Source organism: Colossoma macropomum, unplaced genomic scaffold (genome assembly GCF_904425465.1).
Source record: "Colossoma macropomum unplaced genomic scaffold, Colossoma_macropomum, whole genome shotgun sequence".
NCBI classification, from domain to species: Eukaryota; Metazoa; Chordata; class Actinopteri; order Characiformes; family Serrasalmidae; genus Colossoma; species Colossoma macropomum.
The window spans coordinates 52,469,698-52,495,462 of NW_023494792.1; the positions used below are offsets into that span (position 1 = coordinate 52,469,698).

At 40.2% G+C, this 25,765-nt stretch overlaps 1 protein-coding gene across 3 annotated transcripts in view; it reads left to right on the forward strand.

The window, feature by feature from the left end:
• The window catches only part of grip1 (glutamate receptor interacting protein 1), a 398,944-nt gene that overhangs the window by 343,373 nt on the left and 29,806 nt on the right, over positions 1-25,765 (forward strand). For all 3 annotated transcript variants that reach the window (XM_036577554.1, XM_036577553.1, XM_036577555.1), the window contains exons 12-16: positions 2,422-2,608; positions 5,023-5,168; positions 8,306-8,386; positions 20,120-20,189; positions 25,510-25,655. In XM_036577554.1, coding sequence (XP_036433447.1) covers positions 2,422-2,608; positions 5,023-5,168; positions 8,306-8,386; positions 20,120-20,189; positions 25,510-25,655 — 630 coding nt within the window. The remainder of the gene's footprint in view (positions 1-2,421; positions 2,609-5,022; positions 5,169-8,305; positions 8,387-20,119; positions 20,190-25,509; positions 25,656-25,765) is intronic.

Consider the following 25,765-nt stretch of genomic DNA (forward strand, 5'->3'; position numbering starts at 1 on the left):
CCTTCACCCCAAAATCTCAGAACCCATTGGTAATGTTTTTTTTAACAGCCATTAAGTTCTAGATAAGGTAAATATGGGTACAGACTTCAACATGATAGTAACTTGATTGTGAGTTGAAAGACAGTAACAAAATTTGCAAATTACTGAAATGTCCGCAAGCTTTTATGTGTTCGCTGGGTAATTATGTATTGTGTGTTACCATATCCATAGCACTGGGTAATCATTTTAGGTAAAAAGTACCAGGTACATGTTAGCGATGCACTGAAATTGACAATTTATGTCCGAAACCAAAGTTCAAGACACATCTTGCCGATAACTGAAACCGAAAACCAACAGAATTGTCTATTTTTAACTTGCTGTTTTATTTATGTTTTTAAATAAATGTACTAAACATAAAAACTACTAGGTAGCAAGGAACATACTCTTTTATTATTGAAAAAATCTGCTTTCAATTGAACAAAACAGAGCTAAAAATAAATGTTACGTAAAATAAACATACAAAATTTTTGTAGTATGTAGGCTACAGAATGTGCCACCAAGTTCAGCATCCTCTACAGCTGCTGTTTGTGATTTGTTTGTTTTCTTTATTTTAGAACCTAATGGCGTCTGCATGGTAGCAGGGAATTTCCTTCCTGTTTGTGTTGTTTTGCTGTATTCTGTGTTTTACGCAGGATGTTATGTGGTATTGAACCTGTACTGAACCTCTTGAATGTTGTTCCTTTTGATCATGGTACTCAGCATGAACATCCATCCATCATCTATTTCCACTGTTTATCTACTGCTGCTCAAGCTGTTTAAACGCATCTGCACTGACCGGCACAGAAGGGGGAAAAACACTATTTTTAATCACTGTTTCTCATTTTCATTGTAGTTCAAATGATTTAGTAAGTGTTAGAGCTCAACACCATGTTGTAGTCTTTTGTTTTTTTTCCAGCCAAAATTTTCAGGCTTTTTTTCTCTTTGAGTTGAAAACCAAAAGTGCCACTTTTGACCATTTTGACTGAAATGTTTCAGTGACTGTAATTTTGGTGCATCCGTAGTAGTTAGAAAAAAGATGTAAAAAGATTGTACATGAACAACAGGCAGAGTGTGTACCTGTTTAATTGCTATAAATGAAATTGAATCTGGGCTGTAGACGAATGCAGTGATTCTTACAATTTGTTTACTGGATTCTTACTGTTTGCTTCTGAAAACTTTCATATTTTGTGCTGTGATTTTATGCCATATGTTCAATTTACTTACCTGTTGGAAGAGGTGACAGTGAAATATAATTGAAATATGAAGTATATGTGAGTATATTTGCAATTATCATCTTGTTACTCCAGATTTTAGTCTAATTTGGGTACTTACCATTATTTTATCCAAAATAATTAGCTTGTTTGGAGTTTGTACCTGACAATTACTCAGTTAATCCTGAAAGCTTAGAAGACTTTAAAAGAAAGTGTTATCAACACATTTGAAACGTATTCTTAAATAAACTTGCTTAGGTGGTTTTTGTAAGATGTACTGTTATTTATAAAAATTAACAAAAAGCATATCGCATAAGCAAATCTATTTGAGGCAAGTGTGTGATTATTTAAGCCTGCAGTCTGAAGTGTGAATTAGTCGAGTATAAACTTTAAATTTTAGCATTTATTAGCCTTGTAGCTCCAGTGCAAAACTAAGCAAACCTCAGCATGTTCACCAAACATGTCTTGGCTGTTTGACTACATTTGGGGTAAAGTCAGCATGTATTCATGGCTTTACAATGACAACAGTTAAACATTGCTGATAATTGAAAACAACATACAGCTTTGTGCACAGTTCAAACTCTTCAGATTTATTTGACAGTGACTTGGGAAATAGTGGTCTGTTGCCCCATATGGTGTTCAGATTTATGCTAGCAAACATGTTATCCAGGCTCCAAGCACAATGGCACTGTATACTTCCAAAAAAAATCTCTTCCAGTATCAGAACGTTATTTAGATAGTGGAGAAGTGTCCTTTTTTTCATAGAACCTTGAGATAGCTCCACTCCAAGCTCCCCATAATTCTCCCCACCCAATCTATAGGAGATTCCCAAAAGGCTTTCGTGCTATGATAGGAGTTTGAGGATAATGGAATTCTCTATCAAAAGGCTGTGTCTTATCACACAGCTTTGGCAAGAACGCCTGGGCACACAGACATGTGGAGAGCGGGCATGGTTCCAGCTCAGAATGAGCAGGGTTCTAGTGTTAAAGGACCTTTAATGCTAGATGCATCTACTGGTGAGATTTTAAAGCTTTTTGCCAAAGATACACAGTGTCCCCTTGGTCCACCAGCGACTCTTGTTTATGACCCATTTCTGTGGTCAACATCACATGTGTTGTGAAAGTACAGGCATTCATTTTCAGCAGTGTACCCCTGGGTGACATTACTATTTCTGCTGTCTGCTTCCATCTAGTGTCTCTGGCCTCCAGCACTGTGGGCCTGGCCGGTCAGGTGGTCCACACCGAGACCACTGAGGTGACTTTGGTCAGCGACTCCATCATGGGATTTGGAATCCAGCTCCAGGGAGGAGTCTTTGCCACGGAAACGCTCACCTCTCCCCCACTCATCGCTTACATAGACCCCGACAGCCCGGCCGAGAGGTGAGACCCCAGCACGGTTCCTTTTACTAGGTTAAATTTTCTCTCCTTTCGTTTTACCAGATTAAAACGCTGGGTTCAGTACTGTGAATGCTTTCCTTATCTGGGTGGCATCTGAAACGTGTAATTGTTTGCTCTATCTTTGACTTGTGATCTGCCCTGGGGGAGGTTAGCATTTCATTTTTAATCTGAAATCTCATTGCTCTTATCTCCATTCCCGATCACACCCCCCAGACCTGCCGAGCGTTTATTGCATCAGCAACTTATCTCCCTCTGCTTGCCATTTTTTTTTTTCTGAGCGGCAACTCGCTGCGCAGCTATCTGACTACATCGTGTAATGTAACTATTCCACTTGATGCATTGCTGCCTGGCCATGATAAGCAAAGCTCCAGTCAGAATGTGGGTTGATTGAATGCTCCGCTACATGAGAGGCTAAAGCACTTAGCTTTAATTGCCAGAGCGAGGCTGCCTCAGCTGGCATCCAAATGAACTTACACGTGTAGCAGCTGACAGGATTTACGCCCAAACCTCAGAGTAATTACCAGACCCTAGTGACAGCTTTGGCATTAGCCGCTGTAATTGTATTGATGGACATGGACCTTTTAATAATACGAGATCAAGGCAGGGCTGTTATTTACCATGACAGCGTCTGCAGAAATAGAATGCTCTCAATCAGGGGAGCATATTCTGTAGATTTGCATTAATAATTGTAAAAGCATCTGATTATGGTAACTGGAGTGCAGTCAGCTGTCAGAGATTTGTTGTTCACATTAGAATAAAGCTGAGAGATAATTAAAGGGTTCAGCACTGCTGAAGTTAAGTGCACTGTGCTGTGCTAGCTGGCGTTAAGAAAAGCTCATATTTCTGATAATAGTAATAATAATAATAATAATAGTTAATAACTTTATAGGAGAAGGAAAACATACATTCTTAACTTGTTAGTGTAACACAGTGTAAAGAGATGTGAAAAATTTCCTATTCAAAATTTCTGCTTTCCAGTTTGTCTTGAAATGATTCCATAAGGTTTACAAAATTATTACAAAAAAGCTGCCAATTTCAAATGATGTAGAAAATAATAACTGGGGCTACAGTGATTAACAAAATCGATTGGTTGTGAATGATGTTGATAATGGGCTAAAGTTGGCATGTTGTTTTCTTAAAAAGCACTCTGTAATGCTCTTATCTTACATGCAGTCACTCTGGCAGATTTCTGTGCACGGCCGGAAGTTCTAGGAGTGTTACAGCTTCTGTTTTTTCTCTGCACTATAGAAAAAAGAGCTCACTTTCTGCACAGATTAGTGATGCACTGAAATGAAAATACCTGGCTGAAAACTGAAAAAAAGTTGTTAACACTTTATTTGGATGGCCCACTGTAGATGCTTTGTGGATGCTTAGTCTATCTTTAACTAACATGCAATGAAATATCTATTAAATGCACCTGAACCTGAAGCTGAGTGTGGAAGACTCTACTAAGTCTATCCCTAACCCTAAACCTAACTCTAACCCTAACTCTAACCTCAAAGCAAAACCTATACCAACTCCTAGACCTAACTCTAACCTTAATGTTGTTGATAATCAACTGAGTATCACCAGAGAGTTTGTAGTAACATAAGTATCTGTAGATCGTCTATAGGGGCCATCCAAGTAAAGTGTGGCCAAAAAGTTTTTTGTGTGTGTGTTTTTTTTTTTTTTAATGTTTTGTTAATGCTTTTGAATAAATGTAAGCTGACAGTAGTTAAAAACTGCTGAATGGTTGATCACCAAACACAAAAGTCCATTATTTTTTTAGTTATACTTTGCACTTTGGCTGTCATGTCTGTCATTTTTTAAAACCTATGGCTGCAGGTGGTGTTGGTGTGCTAAAAAACAAACTAACAGTGTTTTAATCAATATTTCTCATTTTCATTATCATTCAAATGATTTTGATGCTTCCTTGTAGCCCTATTTAATCTTTTTTTCATGTCTTTTTCTCTTTTGATTGAAAACCTGTTATGACTGAAAACATTTGCAGCTGAAATATTGCAGTGGCCAAAATTTTGGTGCAGTCCTAGCACAAACACAAATAATAATAAAGGTACTGTGACAGGGCAAAAGGAGAAAATAGCAGAAGCTGCTATTCAGCTCCATTAATCAAATAATCGTCTGTAGATTATTTTATCATGGAAATAAGTGTTAGTTGCATGATAATAAATAAAAAAACACAGTTGAGATGTTTTCTAATGATGCAGATGAATGAGAACGGCACACAGGTTGAGGGGCTGGGCTGAGCTTTAGCGCTGGGGCATCTCTACTCCTGCTTGTCTTCTTGCGCAGCCTGTGAAGATTGTATAGCAGGAACGTGGCAGAAATCCACCCCTCTGTTTCTGCGTGGGATTTCTGGGTAATGAGTTGACTTTCTGCCCATGGTTTGTATGCAGGTGCGGCATCTTGCAGATTGGTGACCGGATCCTGTCCATCAACGGAATCCCCACGGAGGACAGCACACTGGAGGAGACCAACCAGCTGCTGCGGGACTCCACCATTACCAGCAAAGTCACGCTGGAGATCGAGTTTGACGTAGCAGGTGAGGAGCTCCAGCCTAAAGATGGGCCTGCACTACATGATAAAAGCAGATTTTGAAAATATGGCCAAACATGTCTTTGCTATTCTGTTTTTTTCTGGGTCTATCATTGGCTATTGCCTGTCATGCAATTATACACACAAAATGTCCAAAAGTTTGTAGACTCCTGCTTATCCAGTGTTTCTCTTAAATTGAGGCTATTCTGGGAAGGCTTTGCACTAGATGTTGGAACATTGCTGTGAAGATCTGATTGAGCATTAGTGAGCTCAGCTGTTGATGTTGGATGGTTAGTTCTGGATTTTAAGCATTACTCCAACTCATACCAAAGGCGTTGGATGGAGCTCCATCTCTCAAAAAACATAGTTCCATTGCTCCCAGTGCTTAAGGAGGGGTTACTACCCCTCTAGCTGAGGCTGGGATTGGGTATGGTGACCTTAGGCTTGTGTATCTGCTCCTGTTCTGTTGGCAGTACTTTTCTATGAAGATTATACAATCTGCATGTGCACAACTAAACACCTGTATCAGCAATGCATCTTAAAGTAGCTCAATTCACTATTTGGAAGGGTGTCAGGATACTTTTGGACATACAGGATAACGCTTAGAAGACATGTATAATCAGACGTTTAAAAACATCAGGATGCTTCCAGTAATCCTTAATCAGGATGGAGTCAGGCTTAAAACTCTGTTCCCCCCGGTATACCAGATCATCTGGGCTGACAATGGGTTCTTGTCAAGCTCCCCACATTGAGTTCCAATTCCAATTTTGAAAATTTGTCAAAGTGCAACTTGGGGATAACTTCATGCTGAAAATCCTGCAGTGTATGCCTGGCCTAAAGCCTGTTATGGTCTGTATCTGACTGACCATGCTAGACTCCTACCCCTGGTGGCCGTTCCTCTAAAAAAAAATCCCTCCATTATTTGGAGAGCCAAACTGTTTGCCACCTGTTTGTTATCTATAAATGATAAGTGCGAGCCAATCAGCAGGTTGCGAACTGAAAGACATGGTTGCTGACCAGCCATCCCCTCCGACAATACAAGCTTGAGGCTGTGTGATTGTGTTTTGGTAGAGGTCTGAAAGTACTGCATGGCTTACATACTCCCCTTTTCTAGTTCCATGCTGAGCTTTGGCAGTGTGATCAAAGCATGATCCCTGCCAAAAGCCCGCCATCCTGCAGCCACGTAGTAATTAGTACGATGTTCACATAGACTTTGTTTTGCACATCGCATTCATTTATTTGATTAGCAGTTCGAACATAGCTTTTACATTTAGGCAGCAACATGTAGAGCAAATAAAAACACTGTAACTAATTACTTTACGTGTTTTCCATGACAGGACCAGCCTTTTATTGCTGTCACTTGCGGATATTGTGCTGTCATGGAGCATTTTTGAATTGTGCTCCAAGGCAATTTTTGCCACTACGATTGACTGACAATTTTCTGTAAAGTCAGACAGAAATCGTTTTTTTCTCCCCCGCAATAACGTTGTCCTCTCAGAAAGGTAAGCGGGGAGAGAAATAATTTCACAGTGCCTTGGCTGGAAGGCTGTTCCCCATCACTCTGCGGCAGTTCTGCAGAGAGAGCGTGTGTGCACTCCTGAGGGAGGAATGAGCTTGCCTGAATTATTGAGTGATCATTTTAAGAGCAGCAGCCTTTATGCGTAATTGCCAGCCATCGGAGGGCAGTAGATTTTTCTCCTCTGCCACATCGACACTTCTGCCATCGGCCGAGGATCTTTGTAGCTGTCTGCACATGGAAAGAGGGGGCATTTCTTTCTTTTAGTTATTGCGATCTCCTCTCACTCCCAGACTTGGCTCTAAAGACTGTCGGATGACTCTCTGTGCTGCTGTCTGAGAACAGGACTTGGGCTTTGTTGTCTGAATTCTGAACACTTTTTACCAACCAACGCGTGTCATCTCTCTCTTTTAACTTATTTTAGAGCTTTCTCTACTCAAAAAGAGAAGAATACTCCAGCACCAGCCTTGGGAACTACTGGTGTAGTCAATAGCTGAATGTTATTCTTTTATACAGGCTCAAAAGAAACATAATTTTTCATTTTGCTACCTAACTATGCCCAGTCTGGGAGTGTTGCCAGCAGAGCAGCACAGCCTAGTGCAGTGGGGGGCTAAGTGCCTCGGCCAAGTGTATACCATGTATACCCAATCAGTCCTGGGATTTAAACCAACCCTGCTTAGCTTCCGAGATGGGTGTTCTCAGCGTGGCATGGCCGTAAGCCATCATGAACACAAGTGCAGAATTTTTAAATGACAGAAAGTATAATACAAAGCCAATAAAACATGTGGTCCTTATCCAGAGTCTAAAGTATAAAAACTCATGAAAGAGTACACTCAAAACCATACATACATATATTTGTACATTAGGGCTGTAGTAAAGGCCACCTTTGTGGAGTCCAAGGCTATGACTAGTCAAGATTGAGTCCAAATCAGAGTGAGAATGAGTCAAAATTAAGGCCAAAAAACTCCCCTTCAAGACCAAACCCTGACTAGTCTTAACTGTTTCTCATTTTTTGGTTTTTCTTCATTGTTTGATACTTGGTTACTTTCATTTTAATTGGTTTTTGCTTACTTTAATTAATTCTGCAAGCACATAATTATAGTTATATAACAATTCAATTTACTGTCTGTATTGACAGGTTTGATTAAAAATCAGAATTTTTTTTTGTAATTTGTGTTTGTCACTATGAATTTAGGCAACTTGTCACTATCAAAAGCAGTAGAAATAACTGAGCATAATTAGTCTTATCTAACAAGTGTTATATAATTTGAGAATGCAGTTGGTTCTCTAACTGTTGGTTCTCTATTTAGGTTGGAATTCTTCTTGGGAGATTAGATCCTTATTTTTGTATATTTCCAAAATAATATCTTTTATCTTTCCCATGGCTGCTTGCCCCCAGACCAGCAAAGAAACATCCTGTTCAGCAGCTCCAGTAGCCTACAGCACTGAAATACACTGATATTTATATGTCCCATTCTTTTTTTTTTTTTTTCTTTTCAATAATGTACGCTGTACTATACACTGCACTGTTTACCTTTGAGGACTGATGAAATTGACCTTATTTTGTCAGAGTGTACAGCAAACCTTGTGTTTGACCCCCCTTCTCCACACTCTGTTTCCCCATTCAGAATCTGTCATCCCAAGCAGCGGCACCTTCCACGTGAAGCTACCAAAGAAGCCAGGCGTGGAGCTGGGCATCACCATCAGCTGTGAGTGTTCTGCTCTCTCGTCCTCCGCACACATCAATACATTGTCCATTATCGCTGACCTACGACGTGCATGTCCGTCCTCGACACGTTGATTCCGTGGTTTTTAACGCCCTAAGCACTCTCGATACCAGAAAAGTGCAATTGTGCATCATAGCAGTGTGCCTGTTTAACAGTTAATAGTTGTGTAAGTGAGGCCAGCATAGACATTAGTGGGAGTGGCACTAGTAGGAGTGAGATTGCTGTAATCTTATTTAAAAATAGAGCCTTCTCCGCTTTGAACTTGACTTAGATTGCTGCCTAAGCAGAATGACTGTATCACTGAAGCGTACTGATAATGACAATGTCAACTTTTCACACCCGGCTCTCCACTGGCCCACCATCAACACAGATTAGTTTGTTGTCCCAGCTTATGCTAAGCGGTCAGAGATAAAGAGAGAGGCGATAGAGAGCAACACACTGGCTCTTGTACTGCTCTGCCTCTTCTGAGTTTCGCACAGCCCCTTTGAGGTTTTAATTGATTTTAATTGCTGCTTTGCACATTGCCGTCCTCAGTGACTGCGGATGAAAAGAACCATTGGAGGGCATTGCTGTTAGCGGGCAGTACGAAACAAAGCATTTGTCTCTGACAATTTCAGATGCACTGCACAACCTTGGGCTCCTCTCCAGCTTCCAGATCTTACTCTGCCTCTCCATGCGTTCATATTTCCACATGGCAGTGCCAGAACTGACTCATTGAAATGGACTCCTACTACAGTGTGCACTTTACTTCATTAATGAAGTGCGCAATCCACGTTTCGAGTCCCTAGTCATGGACGCAGATTGTGCATGGGAGTGAATTAAAATAAACATTAAGAAAACAGATAGACTTTCTGGGCTACATTTGGATTTGAATGGCTCCAAAACAACCAGTTCATTTCGTTGTGTATTATATTTATATATTTTTGATTTCCAGGAAAACTGTCAAATAATGTTAACACCAGCTCCGGATTTCCCTTCTTCACTCTTGTAATCACATCCACTGCATCACTTAGTAGCTACACTTATTGAGCATTTATTTTTCAGAAACACCTACCATAATAGTGCTTTGTAGGACTTGCAGCTGCAAGAAAGCTAATGATTTGATATTCTATTATTCATGTGAATGAATTGACTAATAATGGCTTAATTGGTTTAAATGTGGCCTGTAAATGTGAAAAGCTGGAATAATAAAATAGCAAAATGGCAAACTGAAGCACTGTTCTCCAAGACCTAGATTATCACCTGTTTCACCTTGTTTGAGCTACAGTAAGTAATAATAAAAAAATAATAAATAGATTACCATTATAGCTTTTTTACAGCATGAGTTGTTTTCCAGTTGTATGTAGCTGACTAACTAATGTATGACAGGACGAGCTGCTGAATATTTAATAGTATTTTGAAGTAGCTGCTAAATCCCTCTGATTAACGGAAACTGATACAGCTTAGAATATTACAGTAACTAACGTTAGTAATGTAACGTGATGAGCTTTAGTGGTTTTTGTGAGAGTAACGTTAGCTCATTCTGACAAATTACTTACAGTGTGAACTGTGTGTCCTTGTGTCCAAGCCAGCATGCTTGCTTTTCTGGTAGATGAAGGAAACATTGTGCTTCTGTGGACAGTCAGACCTGCATATGTTGTATGGTGGGACTAAGGTATCCTTCATTTTAGAAAATGCTTCCAGACTTTATTCTTTATCTTTGACTATCTGCTCATAGTTATGATGTGAATTGCTGCCCTCTTCAGTTTGAGTCATTAACTCACTCTAGGTTGGACGGCCCTTTGAAAATGTCACTGAAAACGGAAATATTTGTCAACTTTTTTTATTGTTGACATTATCAATAATGTTGAACAATTGTTTCAGCCCTAGTAGGTTTGCATTTACTGACTGTAGCTCATCTATTACTGCACAATGTATTAGTCACCCTGTACCCCAGGGGTGTCCAAAGTCCAGCCCCAGGGCTAAATGTGGCCCACAGACAGATTTTATTGTCCCTGGCTTCTGTTTTTACAGTGTATTATAAGTGGTCCGCCAGCCAGTACGTTGCAGTTTTTCCTTTGACCTGATGGTGGCAGCTAACCAGACCTGCAGCTTCATTTAGCAAATGACATTTAGTCAAGACTACAGACATAAAGATCAAGCTAGAACCTTTCTGGTCGAACAAAAACATGGCTACACTGTGTTTATTTGATATGTAAAGAACATTACCTAACAAAACCAAAAATGTATAGACTTTCGTTTAGTTTATCTCACACATTATATTTTTCAACAAGTAAACACTTGAATAGGAATATAATTAATACATTAGACACATTGTATTGTTACTCTTAAACAATTTAATTATTTATTATATGCGCTTATCGTTCTACACTGTTCTGAATGAGCAATCCAACAATAAAAGAAGCCTCGTGCATCTTTTGTACAGTAATAGGAAACAGAGTAGCTCACAGGAAGCTCAGATTCAAGGCGCTGGTATTTTGAAAACATATAATAATATGTCAGCCCTCAGGTATTTTAACACAGTACAATCTGGCCCTCTTGCTGTATCCTATCTATCAATGGAAAGAGACCACCATAGCACCTCTGTTGACCAGATGTTATTTGGAAGGGAACCACGGTCAGCACAGCAGTGACACCGACATGATTGTTGCAAGGAAGTGTGTGGGTCAGGTTTTTACTCACCTTAATGTCAATACAGGGCTGAGAATAGTCCACCTATCAAAAATACCAGGCCAACAGTAGTCTTGTGGTCAGAAACTGATGAAGGGCTAAAGGATGACTACAACAAAGCATGAATGGAAAACAAGGTAGATGTTTCTTATAAAGTGGCCAGTAAGTGTACAGAATGTGTAAAAACCCAAGGAATGTTGCTGTACCTGATTCAGTATGTGTGCTTGCAGGGTATATATTACACGTTAGTTTCATAGCAGCTACTGAATAATTTATAGCAGTTACTCAGTAAGAAGTATTAAGGTTAATAATTAAATAATAACCCTGCAGTTTAATGGATTAAGCAGTATACAGTGTGTGATCTCTGTGTATTTGTACCACCACTGACTATCATTCTACAGCAGGATCAAGCTGATTCTGCATCTGATGATTTTGTGTTCATTTGCGTGCTTCTGTTTTTGCTCTATCACGTAAGCACTGCGTTCGCTGACTGCCGACTCCCTACGGCTGGTGAAAAGCAGCCCTCATTTGTAGCCATAGATACCAGCTGATTCTCCGCTCTCTCTGGAGAGCTCGCTCCGTCTTCTCCTCCCTGTTCTTATCGTTTGTTTACCATCATTCTGACTTTCCAGAAGGTCGTTAGAGGCAGCGTCACTGAATAACGCAATACATTTTGTTCCTGCGGCCGCAGCCCAGAGCGATGAACGCTTGTGGCCTTAGCCAGCTGCTTCATCACTGGTGTGCCTGAATTGTCAAGCCAAGATGATTCATTGCCCATTGCAGTCTCCTCACATTCATTGTCTTCTTCAATGCTTTCTCCTTCTCCCTCACAATAACAGTTTCTTGATATGGCCTAGATGAGCTCCCATGCCACTCCCTGTGCGAGTAATTGCATTCTTCTTGAGCTTTTATTGCTTATCTGTTAGGAAAAAAACTTTTCTGATGACCAAGCTGTGTACCTTTTTTAAAAGGAGGCATTTATTAAGGTGAGTAATTAACCATCTGTAGTTAAATTAAAGAAACTGCCCCCTCCTAGGAGCAGCAAGTAAACTGAACTGTCTCCAACTTTGTAAAGTTTGTTGCTTTTAAACTTTAAGGCCACTTTAATGAACAGCCTATGCTTTTGCAGCAACATGCCGTAATACCGCTGCAGTAGCGTCTGCAGTCATTTCTGTAAAATGCAGTCCTCTCCAAACTTCCGTCCTAATCCAGTCTCCCAAGCCCACAGCACCCTTTCAGAAACATTAAGAAATCCATTAAGACTCCTCCGAGATCACTAGCAGTGTGTTTTATGCTGAATGGATAGGAGCTGTTATTTTGAACAACGGAACAAGACGTTGTGGAAGAGGAGTTGAAGGGAGCATCATGGCCTCTGACATTGTGTAAGAAGTATCAAATACAGCTAGTTCAAAGGAGGCTGCCCAGTTCCCAGGGTGCGTTGCATCGCATGGAAGACTATCCTCACAGCCACTATGCCTCCTGCAGCTGGCTCATGGCCAAGCGGCTGGGCTCCACATTGTTTGCGTGTGGGGGTGTGCATGTAAGGGGCGGAAAGAAGAAGAGAACGCTCCACTGCACTGATGTTATTGTGCGCAACATGCTGAGGACACTGCAAACACACTGCGAGGTCGTGCTCTCGCATTGCTCCAAGTGGCACCTTATTTATGTGGGCTTTGCTCCCTCTCTCTCGTATCCTTTTGTGAAGTGCTTAACACCTCTCTGCTTTATGTCTGCCGACGGGCCATATTTCACCTGAGCCCATAAAGCCAGACAGGGACAGCTCCCTTGGACCTCTTGCTTGCCTCACTTCAAAAGTGACATCAGTCAGTACTGTCCATATGGAAGAATCTTACTGTGGAATGCATCGTATTGCAAAGAGACTGCTTGAATTACACACTTTGATTTATGCCACACTGATTTAGGTAGATGCATTCACGAGTGTTGCATGCTGTTCTAATACATCATGTTGCCAGCCATTGAAATACCACCCCATACAACATCAGTGTTTCTCTCATTAAGCTGACTCGTAACACTTAGATGTCTGGCTATTATTTGTTTGTCAGTTATCACTTTGAAATACGCTGTTGTCAGAACAAAACCTTGTATCTCCAAAATGGTAACTTTACAGTAGAAGGAAAAAACATACTTTACTTTTAATGTAAGTCATTTTGGGCCGTTTCTTTTGGGTCATTCATCATGAAGTTTACACACAATGTAAAGGGTGACAGGTATTTTCAAATTATGTCAAAAACTGAAAAGTTGCACCTCCAACTATTTTTCTGTTTGTTTCAATGTGAAGAACTGACTAAAAACATGGAAAAAATATAAAAATGAATTTTTGCAACTTTATGCAAAACAAGACTGTATACCAGAGATGTCAAGTCTCAAGTCTCTGCTGTAAACCCCTAATAAAACATGTCAACATGGCTTCAAATAACAAGCCTTTCAGTATATAAAAAACTGACAGAGCTGAAGCGCTGCATGTAGTAAATGCGCAGTTTCAAGGAAAAATGCAAAACAACTTGAAAGTGTTGGTTAGTCAATAGTTTACATAGGACTTAAGCTAGTTAGCTAGCACAATAACCAACCCAACTGAAATTTTAGTACGTTTTAAAGGAATGTGATCTACAGTGCACCAACAACTTCAGCTAGATTAGCTGACAACTGACAATAAGAATAATAGCTAGTGCGCTAGCTTGCATGCTTGCTATCCAAACTTTGTGCTAGCTAACAATTTCAAGTTTTGCCCCTTTCCTTTAAACCCCATGTATCAAACACAAGGCCCACAGGCCAAATAAGGCCGTGACACAGTCCTATTCGGCCTGCAGAATTATTTTACTTTTACTATTCTTATACGCTCGTTTCACCCTGAGATGCACTACAGTCCCCAGTATGCACGGCAACATAGTCTGCATTCAGACCCCCTTTCCCCAACAACAGTCTATGGTCCAGCAGTTATACAAACAGAAACAAACCTTGGTGTCTAGTTCAAGCACATAGGCAGTTTTAAAAAAATACCTAAAACAATTTATTTTTCATTTAGAATTATTTTTGATTAAGTATTCAGTGGCTATTTTGCGGTTGCAGTTTTGGCATATTTTGAATAATCAATAGCCCATGCTGTTCAAGGCAAAATGTTAAGTAAAAATGAAATAAAAATACAGGTGGCCCATGGATTTGCTGAGATTTTTTAATTTGGCCCTTTTAGTGGTGGTATTTGACACCCCTGCTTTAAATACTACATTTAGTGCAGTGCTTCATTCTGTCCATCAGTCTGAAGGTTTTTCTAAACTGGAAAGTTCATTATTTGAAGCCATATTGAACCTGACACCACTGCAAGCTGTAGAAGAGCAGCATTTCAGTAATGACTACACATGAGTAAGAAAACTCAAGTCATACACTTACAGTTAGACCACAAACAAAAGGTTTTTATTCTTTAACTATATTGTATTGGTCCCGAATTAATCAGTTTCGTTTGTTTTTTTTTTACTCAGGCTGATATTTCACGAGCCGTAAGTTGTGAGTTAAATTCAAGTCATGAGTCAGTCAGCACACAACCTGAGTCCTTTTCTTATAAACACACTGATTGAAAGTTAAGAATCTGCACTTTTGACAGAATTTCTTCATTTGTTTTTAAACAAAATGTAAGAGTGCTATGGGGTATGTTTGTCACGGCTGACCTAGCAGGGGAAGGTAGCTGATGGAAAACATGGAAAATGCAAGTTTCGCATATTTGTTGCTGTGAGCCAAATCCTGTATTACAGTGCACTCTCAGCCTGGAATCTGGAAAGACTCATATGGGCCACAGATCCAGCAACAGCAAGGGAAGCACACTATTCATCACAGTTAGGCCACATAGCAGGTGGAGTGAAGGAAGGAGACTATGACAAATCTGCTTTCCAGCGGGTGCCGGCCAATGAGCCCCCAACTGCCTTGTTAACACCCACAAAATGGGAAAGGTCTCTGAAGGTCCCTGAGAGTCAGAATGAGTGGTGCGTTCTTTCTCTTCATTAGAACTAGGGGTACCTGTAAATTAAGTTTAAAGCCCTGAGATTTTGTTTAGATGTTGTGTTAGATTACTGTGGGTTGTTAAATAGAGGTGACAGGATCAAACCACATTTCTTTGTGGTGGTAAACCTATGATTCAGTTTCATTGGCTCAGAATGGCCAGAATTCATCAGTCTGGACTTGAGGGGAGTGGAAAAGATGTGCTTTGATGTGTGGCTTTAGAAGGCAAACACCATTCTGCGCTGTAATAAGCCCATGTAGTGGGGTGCCTTCACAGTCATGGTGCACCACGATGTCTTCGAGCCCCCCCTAAAAAAGTGATTATTTCCTCAGTCAGAGTCGCCCTGCAAACGTTCGGAGATTGAATCGTCAGTTATATGGACAGTCATTCAGAACTTGTGCTTCTCTCACTTTGACAATTTGTTCTTGGAGAGTCATGCTTGTTGGAACCTAGCTGTCTCTGATTGACAAACCCTGAGGCAATTTCTTCCCCTTGCTCTCTTTGGCTTGGGCACTCTAATCTCCCGCATCTAGATTGAATCATCAACCTTTTTCAATTGAATCCCTCTGTGCTCTGCTTTCTCTGGCCCAACAACTAACTTTCAATGCCACTGGCTTTCTTTACCACATACTGTGATATTAAGGGGTTTGTTTCAGTTATCTCACTTGTCCCTAAACTAAATTTGCATGGCGCAGCAGTTCCAGTAATGATTCTTCAGCAGTTCCTTCATGTTAGCTTCCTTAAGGGACAAGCTAGATTCATTAGCCAAGAGACCCGAGGCTTATCCTTGCTCATTCCCCCACCAGCCATCTTCCAGATACAGATATTCTCCAGGGAGGTATCCTCAGGAGCTCTTCCAACATGGAATTTTATTGCAGCTCTTCCACAAGGCATAAAGTCGAGGCATAGTCGCTTAATCTTTAAATTAAGGAAAAAAAACTTCATTCCTTCAGTCCAGTGCCCAGCATGCTCAGGCCAAATACACAGAGCTTGCAGGGTAAGCAAAAGGCAAACCAGCCCTCTCTCATACCATCAGCACTCAGCAGGCACCGGTGGGAGACCTCATGTGACCCCTTTTGTAGGCCTGTCTCTTGATGGAAAGTGGCAGCAGCTGGGGCGCTTGGGTTTGTTTACTGAACAGAAGCAGCACAGCGATCTCTTTCCTCCCCGTCTGTGGCTCAATCAGTGAAAAATGACTCACCATTTCTCCATGGAGCTCCCCCTGAGTGAAGGACCCAGCGTGCGTCATGGGAATACGTCTGATCAGGCTCCTCCTGACTCTGTCTTTTAGCAGTAGGTCTAGCGACTAACCACACTGCTCGTTTGGGGACACCTGCCTTTTCAAAATGTTAAAACAAATGAGTATGTTAGTTTTTTTAATCTTTTAATATGTATAGTGCTTTAGACGCTCCACTCAAGCACATTTACACCTACCCTTTTCAAATGTGGCTACTGCGTGTACTGATCAGACCTCTTTTCTCCACATAATATTTCAGTTGTATTTTAATATATGGCTTGGTGTAACATACGCATGTAAAGACTATACTGGGTTTGTTTTTTAAACCAGAGCATCCAAAGCATCTGAAGTGACAGAGAAAGAGAAGTCGTTGAATTCTGCACATTTGCTTAGCTCAGTTCTGTGTTTCACTGTCTTTAAGAAAAAGGCTGGAGCCAAGCTGAGCTCAGACTACTGTTGTGTTAATTTTATTCTACCCTTATCAAATACCTGCCATAATAGCATTCATCATAATAAACTCATTGCTATCCTGGATAGTAAGTCACATCCCCTCCATGACCTACTGGTCAGACTGCAGAGCACCTTCACCGACAGACTCATTTAGCTCTGCTGTAGTAAGGAACGGTGCAGGAGATCGTTTGTACCAGCACAGATCGCACTGTAAAACACCTCCTCACTGTGTCGGGACATTATTGTATGCTGAGCTACTGATGGGACAGGCTCACTGAGCACCAACTGGACATTATACCTCTCTGTTTATTACTGTGCACTGCCAATTTGTTTACACATCCATACATACTGCATATTGCACTGCCACTTGTTCATACACCCAGGCATATTGCACAACTATTAACATATATTATTGTTTACAGTGTACAGTTGGTTCATTCCCTGAACGTGACATGCACCACTGCATTGTCACCTGCATAATATTTATGCGATTTAACTTACTAACGTACTGCGCATGATATTTTATGGTTGTTTTAGTATATTTTATAATATATCTTTACTTCTTTTTCTATTTATGTATCTGTAGAATAGCATAGGGCAATACTTTTGCTCTTGTTTTGCTCTTTACTGTTTACTTGGCTGTGCTGCTGTATTAGACGACTTTCCCTCGGATTAAAAAAATCAACCAAAAAACATCTCCAAGTGGTAACTTTACAGAAATAGGCAAAAACGTAATGAGATTTTGTTCCATATTATTTCGGGCCATTTTTGACACAAAATAAAGGTCAGAAAAAAAAATGAAAAAAATGGACATACGTATGGTATGCAGCTGCCTAAAAATAGCTTCTATCACAATATTAAGTTGTAGGTGGTGCATCTGTGACTGTAAATGTGAACAGGTTGGCTGCATTGTGTTTAAAGTACAACCAGTTCAATTGTAATTTGTGCCCACTACATTTGTGCCCACTACATCAAGATCAGGACAAACAGATCTGAACACATTCCATGCCAGCATCCAGATCTGGGGTCCATTATAATGCCAAGTAAACAGGACCTTAAAAACTAACCAGTATTGTGAATTCAGCAAAAGTGGTCCGTCAGGTAAAGGGGGACAAATAAGCATCATATTGTATTTGCCTTTCTGTGACCTCAGCCAACTGAAAGTAACTATCAGAAATAATTTACACAGAAGTGCTTTCCGTCCAGCATTTGTTTTCATTGGCCTGACATTATCAGTGTAGTCTTAAAAATCTGGAATTAGAATGATTCCACCAAGTACATGAGTGGACCAACAAATTAGAATACCTTTCTTATATATACATACAGATGTAAAAGAAAGTAAATCAAACAAGAAAACAACTCATGTCTTTTAAAAGATTAATTATCAAATGAAAATATTACATTTTTACACATTTATATTTAATTATTTTAGAAGATTGTTTAGTTCATATGAAGCATTATTTAGTACTGAACGTCAGATAGTTTTCAGGTAAAGTGAGACTTTTCAAAGCCATTGTGGTTTATCATGGTAATGCATTATCACACTTTGAGCTAACATATGATCGCTTTAGTATGGGACAGTTGTCAATGTATTTAGGCCAGAATATTTAATGAATGATGTATGTGTATTAGTACAAGTATTAAGCTATAAATGATAGATTACTATTAATGTGGTGTACTGCTGGTGTGGTGTAGAGAAGCAGACACTAAAACTGATCACTGTTTTTAGGGCTATAGGATTGATATCAATAAGTGTGGAATCATGTTGCATGTAGACTTAATTCAGTAAAATTCTCCCATTAATCTCTTTTAGCTATTTGGCTCCTAAACCAGCACAGTGTAGGAAAAGGCAATGAGAGCAGTGAGAACAAGACAGTGTAAAGCACTGAGAAGGATGGAAATCAGTGTAGAGAGAACAGACTGAACAGAGAAAGTACAGACTGAAAGGAGTATTTAAGAATATAGAGATTGAGAGAGTTTGCCAGAGTGCAGAACATGCTGAAATCAATCCTTTAAAGATGCTTGAATCACATTTAGCTGTTTAAATCACATTTTAGTTTTAAGAGTTTTGAGGCAGTCATATCATTATTGTTAAGCAAAACCTGCTCTTCATACCAATGAAGACACTTTCATGAACATGGATGTGTCAGTAAATAGCTGTTGGTGCTAAAGAACATTTGCAGATATTTTCTAAAGTAACAATGAAAATGAAACATGAATCTGAAAAGTTCAAAAAGGATTTGTCACACAGCAGCACCCTGTGATAAAGGAACAGATTTACTAGAAGAGGCACTAATTACCAATAGTCTGCTGCCACTTTATTCTGCTGGGGGTGGCCAATTAAGCAGCTTATCTGCTAAGAGCTTCAGTGCAAATGAACACAGGCACAACTTCATAATAAGCATATGATCAGCGCAAAATAACCACATGTTTAGCTGACATGCTTTTGGAATGAAAGACTTTTTCCAGATAGGGGAAATGTTTTTTTTAATCTTTCTTTGTTTCAAGTTCAAACAGTGACTCTGTGACTCATTTGGCTTATTTTGACTTAGTCAGAAATTCCAAAAAATTATTTTATGTAAGTATATGATTATTTCAACAAGAGCTGAACTTGAGTTCTGATGAGCTGAACTTGAGTTTTGTGCCCACTGTGTTTAGAAACTGTGATATTGTAAAATCTCCCTTTAATTCACTGAGTGAGAAATTGTGTGATTTTGGGTGTAAACTCTAAGCTACATGCAGTACATCAAACAATGGCTGGACATTTCTGCCACGCACACAGTGCGCAGGAACAATGAAGCAAGGAGTAGCTTTTCTAAAGCAGGGATTGCAGAGCAAAAGATTTCCAATATGTACTTTTAACAGCTGACAGAAAACGAAAAATGTCAGGTCATTATTTATACAAAACCTGATATTTGATTGTGCTGTTAAAGGGTCCCAAAATAAATGTGTTTGAAAAACTGTCTTTTTTCTTTGATCCCGAAAAAATGACATGCTAGCACCAAACATAAGACTTTAAGGCTTTTCACAGGTATTAAATTGCTCACAGTCAGTATTCAGTAATACTGAGTCCTGTGGTTCATTATAAAAATCTCTTTACAATATTTTGTGCAAAAACACAAACGAGCAGTGACCACCACTTTGATCCCTTTTATAGCCATTGAAGTGCCATTTAGCCTGTTTAGTACATCATGACAGCCACTTTTTAACACCAATGTGGAGTTTGTTATGGTGCAAAATGTTAGTAAGTCTAGTCCTAGCATTTACACATATTGTAGAAAGTGCAATATAATGTTGTTCTTGCTTGATTTGTTCATGGTTCTTTTGTTTTTGTCTCTCTCTGTCTCAGCTCCATCCAACAGGAAGCCAGGGGATGCTCTCATCATCTCAGACATTAAGAAGGGCAGTGTGGCACACAGGTAACACACTTGATCAGCTTTATTGCTTTATGGAGAAATTTGGGAATAAAAGTCACCCTTTAGTTAAACGATGCAGTCTTCATTTCTGCCACACTGAGATTTTAGTAAATCTGTGTTATTACATAAATGACCCACATTTTGCCATATTACCTTGGACCCACACTGTGCTGCTCACTGTGCGACCCCAAAATGTCCATACAAATAAACTTTCTATTATGTTTGAAATACATTACAGCACATTACAGTCCCTGTTCACATTAGAGCTCACACCTGTCGTCCTTAAACCCGTTAGACTCCAGTGTCTTGTCTGCTGTGCAGCCCCCCCACAAAGCCTTTCTTTAAAAAAACCCACATCCTACGCTGCTGCCGGCAGTAATCCAGTCACTGCACCTTCCTGCATGACAGCATGTGTGATTTACAACAGTGTACCACAGTCCTCATTTTTCCACCGGTCCTGTGTTATCGCCCTCACTTGGGGACAGGTCATTTTTACCGCAGGTAAATATAGTTGTAGTATTGTTCAGTGGTCGTGTTTGTTTACATGCAGGGGTCTAATCTAACAGGAGGAGTGAGGGACAAGTTCCCCTTAGCATTGAAAAGAAGCAACCCCCCACCCACATAAAGATAACATAGAAATGTTGAGAGATTACAAAAAGATATATCATAATGTGGGGTTTCTCAGTTAACCAAATGAGCTAATAGTTGATGGTTGTCCAATAAGAGTGTTCCTTAGCTCTCATCCTGTTGGAGAGTGCTTGACATACACTATATTCCCAAAAGTATTCGCTCATCTGCCTTCACACGCATATGAACTTGAGTGAGATCCCATTCTTAATCTATAGGGTTTAATATATTGTCGGCCCACCCTTTGCAGCTATAACAGCTTCAGATCTTATGGGAAGGCTTTCCACAAGGTTTAGGAGTGTGTTTATGGGAATTTTTGACCATTCTTCCAGAAGCGCATTTGTGAGGTCAGACACTGGTGTTGGACGAGAAGGCCTGGCTCGCAGTCTCCGCTCCAATACATCCCAAAGGTGTTCTATCAGGTTGAGGTCAGGACAGTCAAGTTCTTCCACACCAAAATCGCTCATCCATGTCTTCATGGACCTTGCTTCGTGCACTGGTGCTCAGTCATATTGGAACAGGAAGGGACCATCCCCAAACTGTTCCCACAAAGTTGGGAGCATGCGAGCCCAACTCCTGAAAAACAACCCCACACCATAATCCCCCCTCCACAAAACTTTACACTTGGCACAATGCAGTCAGACAAGAACCATTCTCCTGGCAAACGCCAAACCCAGCCTCGTCCGTCGGATTGCCAGACAGAGAAGCGTGATTCATCACTCCAGAGAACACGTCTCCACTGCTCTAGAGTCCAGTGGCGGCGCTTTACACCACTGCATTCGACGCTTTGCATTGCGCTTGGTGATGTAAGGCTTGGATGCAGCTGCTCGGCCATGGAAACCCATTCCATGAAGCTCTCTACGCTGTTCTTGAGATAATCTGAAGGTCACATGAAGTTTGGAGGTCTATAGCGATTGAATCTGCAGAAAGTTGGTGACCTCTGCGCACTATGCGCCTCAGCATCCGCTGACCCCGCTCTGTCATTTTACGTGGCCGACCACTTTGTGGCTGAGTTGCTGTTGTTCCCAATCGCTTCCACTTTGTTATAATACCACTGACAGTTGACTGTGGAATATTTAGTAGCGAGGAAATTTCACGACTAGACTTGTTGCACAGGTGGCATCCTATCACTTTCACTGAGCTCCTGAGAGTGACCCATTCTTTCACAAATGTTTGTAGAAGCAGTCTGCATGCCTAGGTGCTTGGTTTTATACACCTGTGGCCATGGAAGTGATTGGAACACCTGAATTTAATGATTTGGATGGGTGAGTGAATACTTTTGGCAATATAGTGTAACTGAGAAATCAATTCCTGATTTGTAGAATACCCCACAGAAAATGCATTCACAGATACACATTGTGAGTCTTTAAACCAGTAAAATATCTAATTTCATGATGGGTGCAGTAGCACCTTTAGAGGGCAACATTGAATAATGTTTGTTTACATTTGTGTTCAGTCTGCGTTCAGTTGGACGTTCTCCTCTGTTTTTGGTAGACCTAACACTTGCAGTTAAAGCTGACATTTTTTAGAAACCACCAGACTTACAGAAACACAATTTAGTTTAATTTATCTAATTTACTCTTCCAGGTGAAGAAAGACATTATCGCTGTGTGAAGTGTTTGCTAATGTGGTGTTAATTGGCTAGGTGAATACATGAGGGGAAACAAGTATTCATACGCTTCTCTTTTTGTTAATTATTATCCAGTGAATATATCCATTTAAAGTTTACACACATAATGTCTTTTGACTCTGTTCTTATAACAAAAAAGACTGTATTCATAAGCATAAACAAAGATGTGTTTAACAAATCAAACTGATAAGGAAACAAATATTCAGATTCCACACAATTACAGCTTTGAAACGTCTACAGTAAGACCATATTAAATTCCCCAAGATTACTTGCAATTTCAAATTTATGGAGGTTACTACCTTGATGAATTTTAATTGAGATTCAAGTCAGGGGATTGGCTAGGCCATGCAAGCACCTTCACCTTCTTCCTTAGAAACCAGTCTTGAGTTATTTTGGATGTATGTTTGGAGTCGTTGTCTTGAAACATCCATCTTCTTGCCAGATTGAGCATCTTATGAGATTAAGTTCTCTAGTATGTCCCAACACATCGCTCTGTTCATGTTTCCTTCAATGATGTGTAATGCCCCAGTACTATTTGCAGAGATGCAGCCGCACATCATGATGCTCCCGCCTCCATGCTTCACTGTGAATATCATTAGTCTGAGAGCGCGTTGTGAAATCTTGCCTGTCTGGATATGACAAGTTATGGCTCCATGATCTTTCCACTTGCATGCAATTGGTCATACCTGAAAACTTTAGGAAGCTCCTTAATTTTCACCATGAAGTGTTTTTTAATGACACCAGGTGTGATATCTAGGAAAACTTTGAAGTGGATATATGCACTGGAAGTATATTAAATATTAGTAGTAGCAGTACAAACACCATTATTGTGTTGTTCATGGATTTATCACTTTGTGTAGACTTTACTAAGGTCATGTAGCTAACTAGGTAGTTATTAGCATATATGCTAGCCCCATTTCATTTATGCCTCCATAAATGAAATGGGTTACGTCCTTGTGGACACATATGCACTGACCTATAGCGACGCTCTCTTTTTGGCCCCAGACAGGGCTGTACTGATTTGTAGTGTGAGTGTGCACTGCTGGAGCATACCAGAGACCGGGAGCGCATGGCATAGAGTTTAGCCAAGTGATTTAATTAAATGCGCTAAACTGGAAAACGGAGCACAGAGCTGTTGGTTACATCCAGGCACTCATTCACCAATCCAGAAGGTTTATTCAACATGCAAATGTTGATTAAAGACCCGTGGTGCAAGTCGGTGGTAACGGAGAGCAAGCAGAGGAGCTGGGCTGAATGTGGAGGAGGTTTACCTTTGTGATGAGCTCCCCCCTGCTAACTGTGTGGGGCACTTGTGAATCCTTGCTAATTGCTCCACATTCAGCAGAGATGCTCTAATTTGCTAGGCTGTTATGTAATGCCACATGTGTTTGCCTGATAATGATGTGCGAACAAGAGGAAACTGGGTTAGGTTCTCATGTGCAAAAAGCATGGTTATTTAATGTGACAGAAACCCCAGCGCTGTGATTATGTGGCCATTTGGCGTTGCCTCCGACAACTACGCACCTCGTTTCTGCATGATTCAAATCATGCTATCATGCTGTTTGATAGACCAATTGAGAGAACATTAGCATCTGTCTGAAAGCGACCAGGATTTCAAATTAAAATGTGGCATGATGTGAACGCAGGGCAGCAGCACTTACCTGGCTGGTAATAAAGGGAATTCATTGACTTATTGTGCTCTGAAATCTGCCTCTGTGCTGTGGACTGCTCCAGCCTGCACGCTGTGGCCAATCCTCTGAATAATGGATGTGTTCTCTGGCTGATCACCTGTTCAGACAAAAATTGTGTGTGTGTGTGTGGCAGAGAGAAGATGCACAAAGGAATCTTCCCTAAAATGTAAAGATGATTGGTAGTTTATGTAGTATGTGAGTGTGAATGGTATGAGAGAATCAGGCACAGAACTGCTACATTCTTATTTTTCACAGTACTAAGCAAGTCAAAGATATTTTCTCTCTTTCATTTATTTAGATTCCAGTCAAAACAACCTTTAAGTACTAACTAATTTATTCACTGTCAGCAAAGAAGCAGAATACATTGAAAGGGTTTCATTCCAAAATGCTGTGTATCCATTTGTAACATTTTGGATAAGTTTTTGAAAGGAATAACAGTTGGCATGTAATGGAAAACACATTTTTATTTCTCTAATATAGGTGGTGTTTATCATAATATAGCACTAATGTTTCTTGTTTGTAGCCCCACTCCAACAAAAATCATGAAAAAAAGAAAGATTCTTGAAGGTGGACTTTGATATTTTTTGGAACAAAACACTTCAACAAAAAATTACACAGAAGCCTCATTAATAAAGGTAATATCAGATTTTTCAGTATTTAGTGTGTCCACCCTTTCCTTTATCACAGCGTCCATTTTTTTCCAAGAGTTTTGCTTACAGTTTTTCAGAGAAATCTGCAGGGATATTTTTCCACACCTCCAAAGTTCAGTCTTAGAAGTTGGTTACATTTTCTGCTTCTCATGATCTAAATAATCCCGATAACAAATTTAGACTCATCTGTCCATAAAGATCAGATCCAGTTTCTTTGTTCTAGTACTTTTTTGTCTATTTCTTTTTCTCAGTAAGAGCTTCTTGACAGCTACACTTCCTTTCAGACCCATAGTGTAGAGTTGTCTTCTCACAGTGGAAGGATGGACAGAGTGGATCTTGATTGTATATCTGATGGGGACAGTTTTGGTGGTCTACCAGGTCTTGTTTAGAGTCACATTTTCTCTGTATCTTTTAATAATTTTTTGAACTACAGTTTTGGAACCTCTTGTGCAAGTTGAATATCTTAGATCTAATCGCCTCAGAAATATCTCCTGAAAAATAAGTTGTACTTAATGGCTGTTTTGACTGGACATTTCTGGCTTTCACACAGTATTGTATATTTATTTGTTAAGCAGATGCTCTTATCCAGAGTGAATTGCAGAATGTGCAAACTGTAGAAGCCAAACTGTTACAAAGTATCCAGTTGGCAAGCATGTGTGAATTTAAAACATGAAGAGCCCTGTTGTGTGTCTCATTATCTGTGTGGTACATGTTGTTTTGCCCAGGACGGGTACACTGGAGCTGGGGGATAAGCTCTTGGCCATCGACAACATCCGCCTAGACAACTGCTCCATGGAGGATGCTGTCCAGATCCTACAGCAATGTGAGGAACTGGTCAAGCTCAAGATCCGCAAGGATGAGGACAACTCAGGTACCCCTGGGTCTCTCAACACATGCGCACACACCCAATAGACAGTCCCCTCTTGGGTTAGAGGTGACAGCCTGTCCTCAAAAAGCTGAGGCTTGCAAAGACGAAAACAT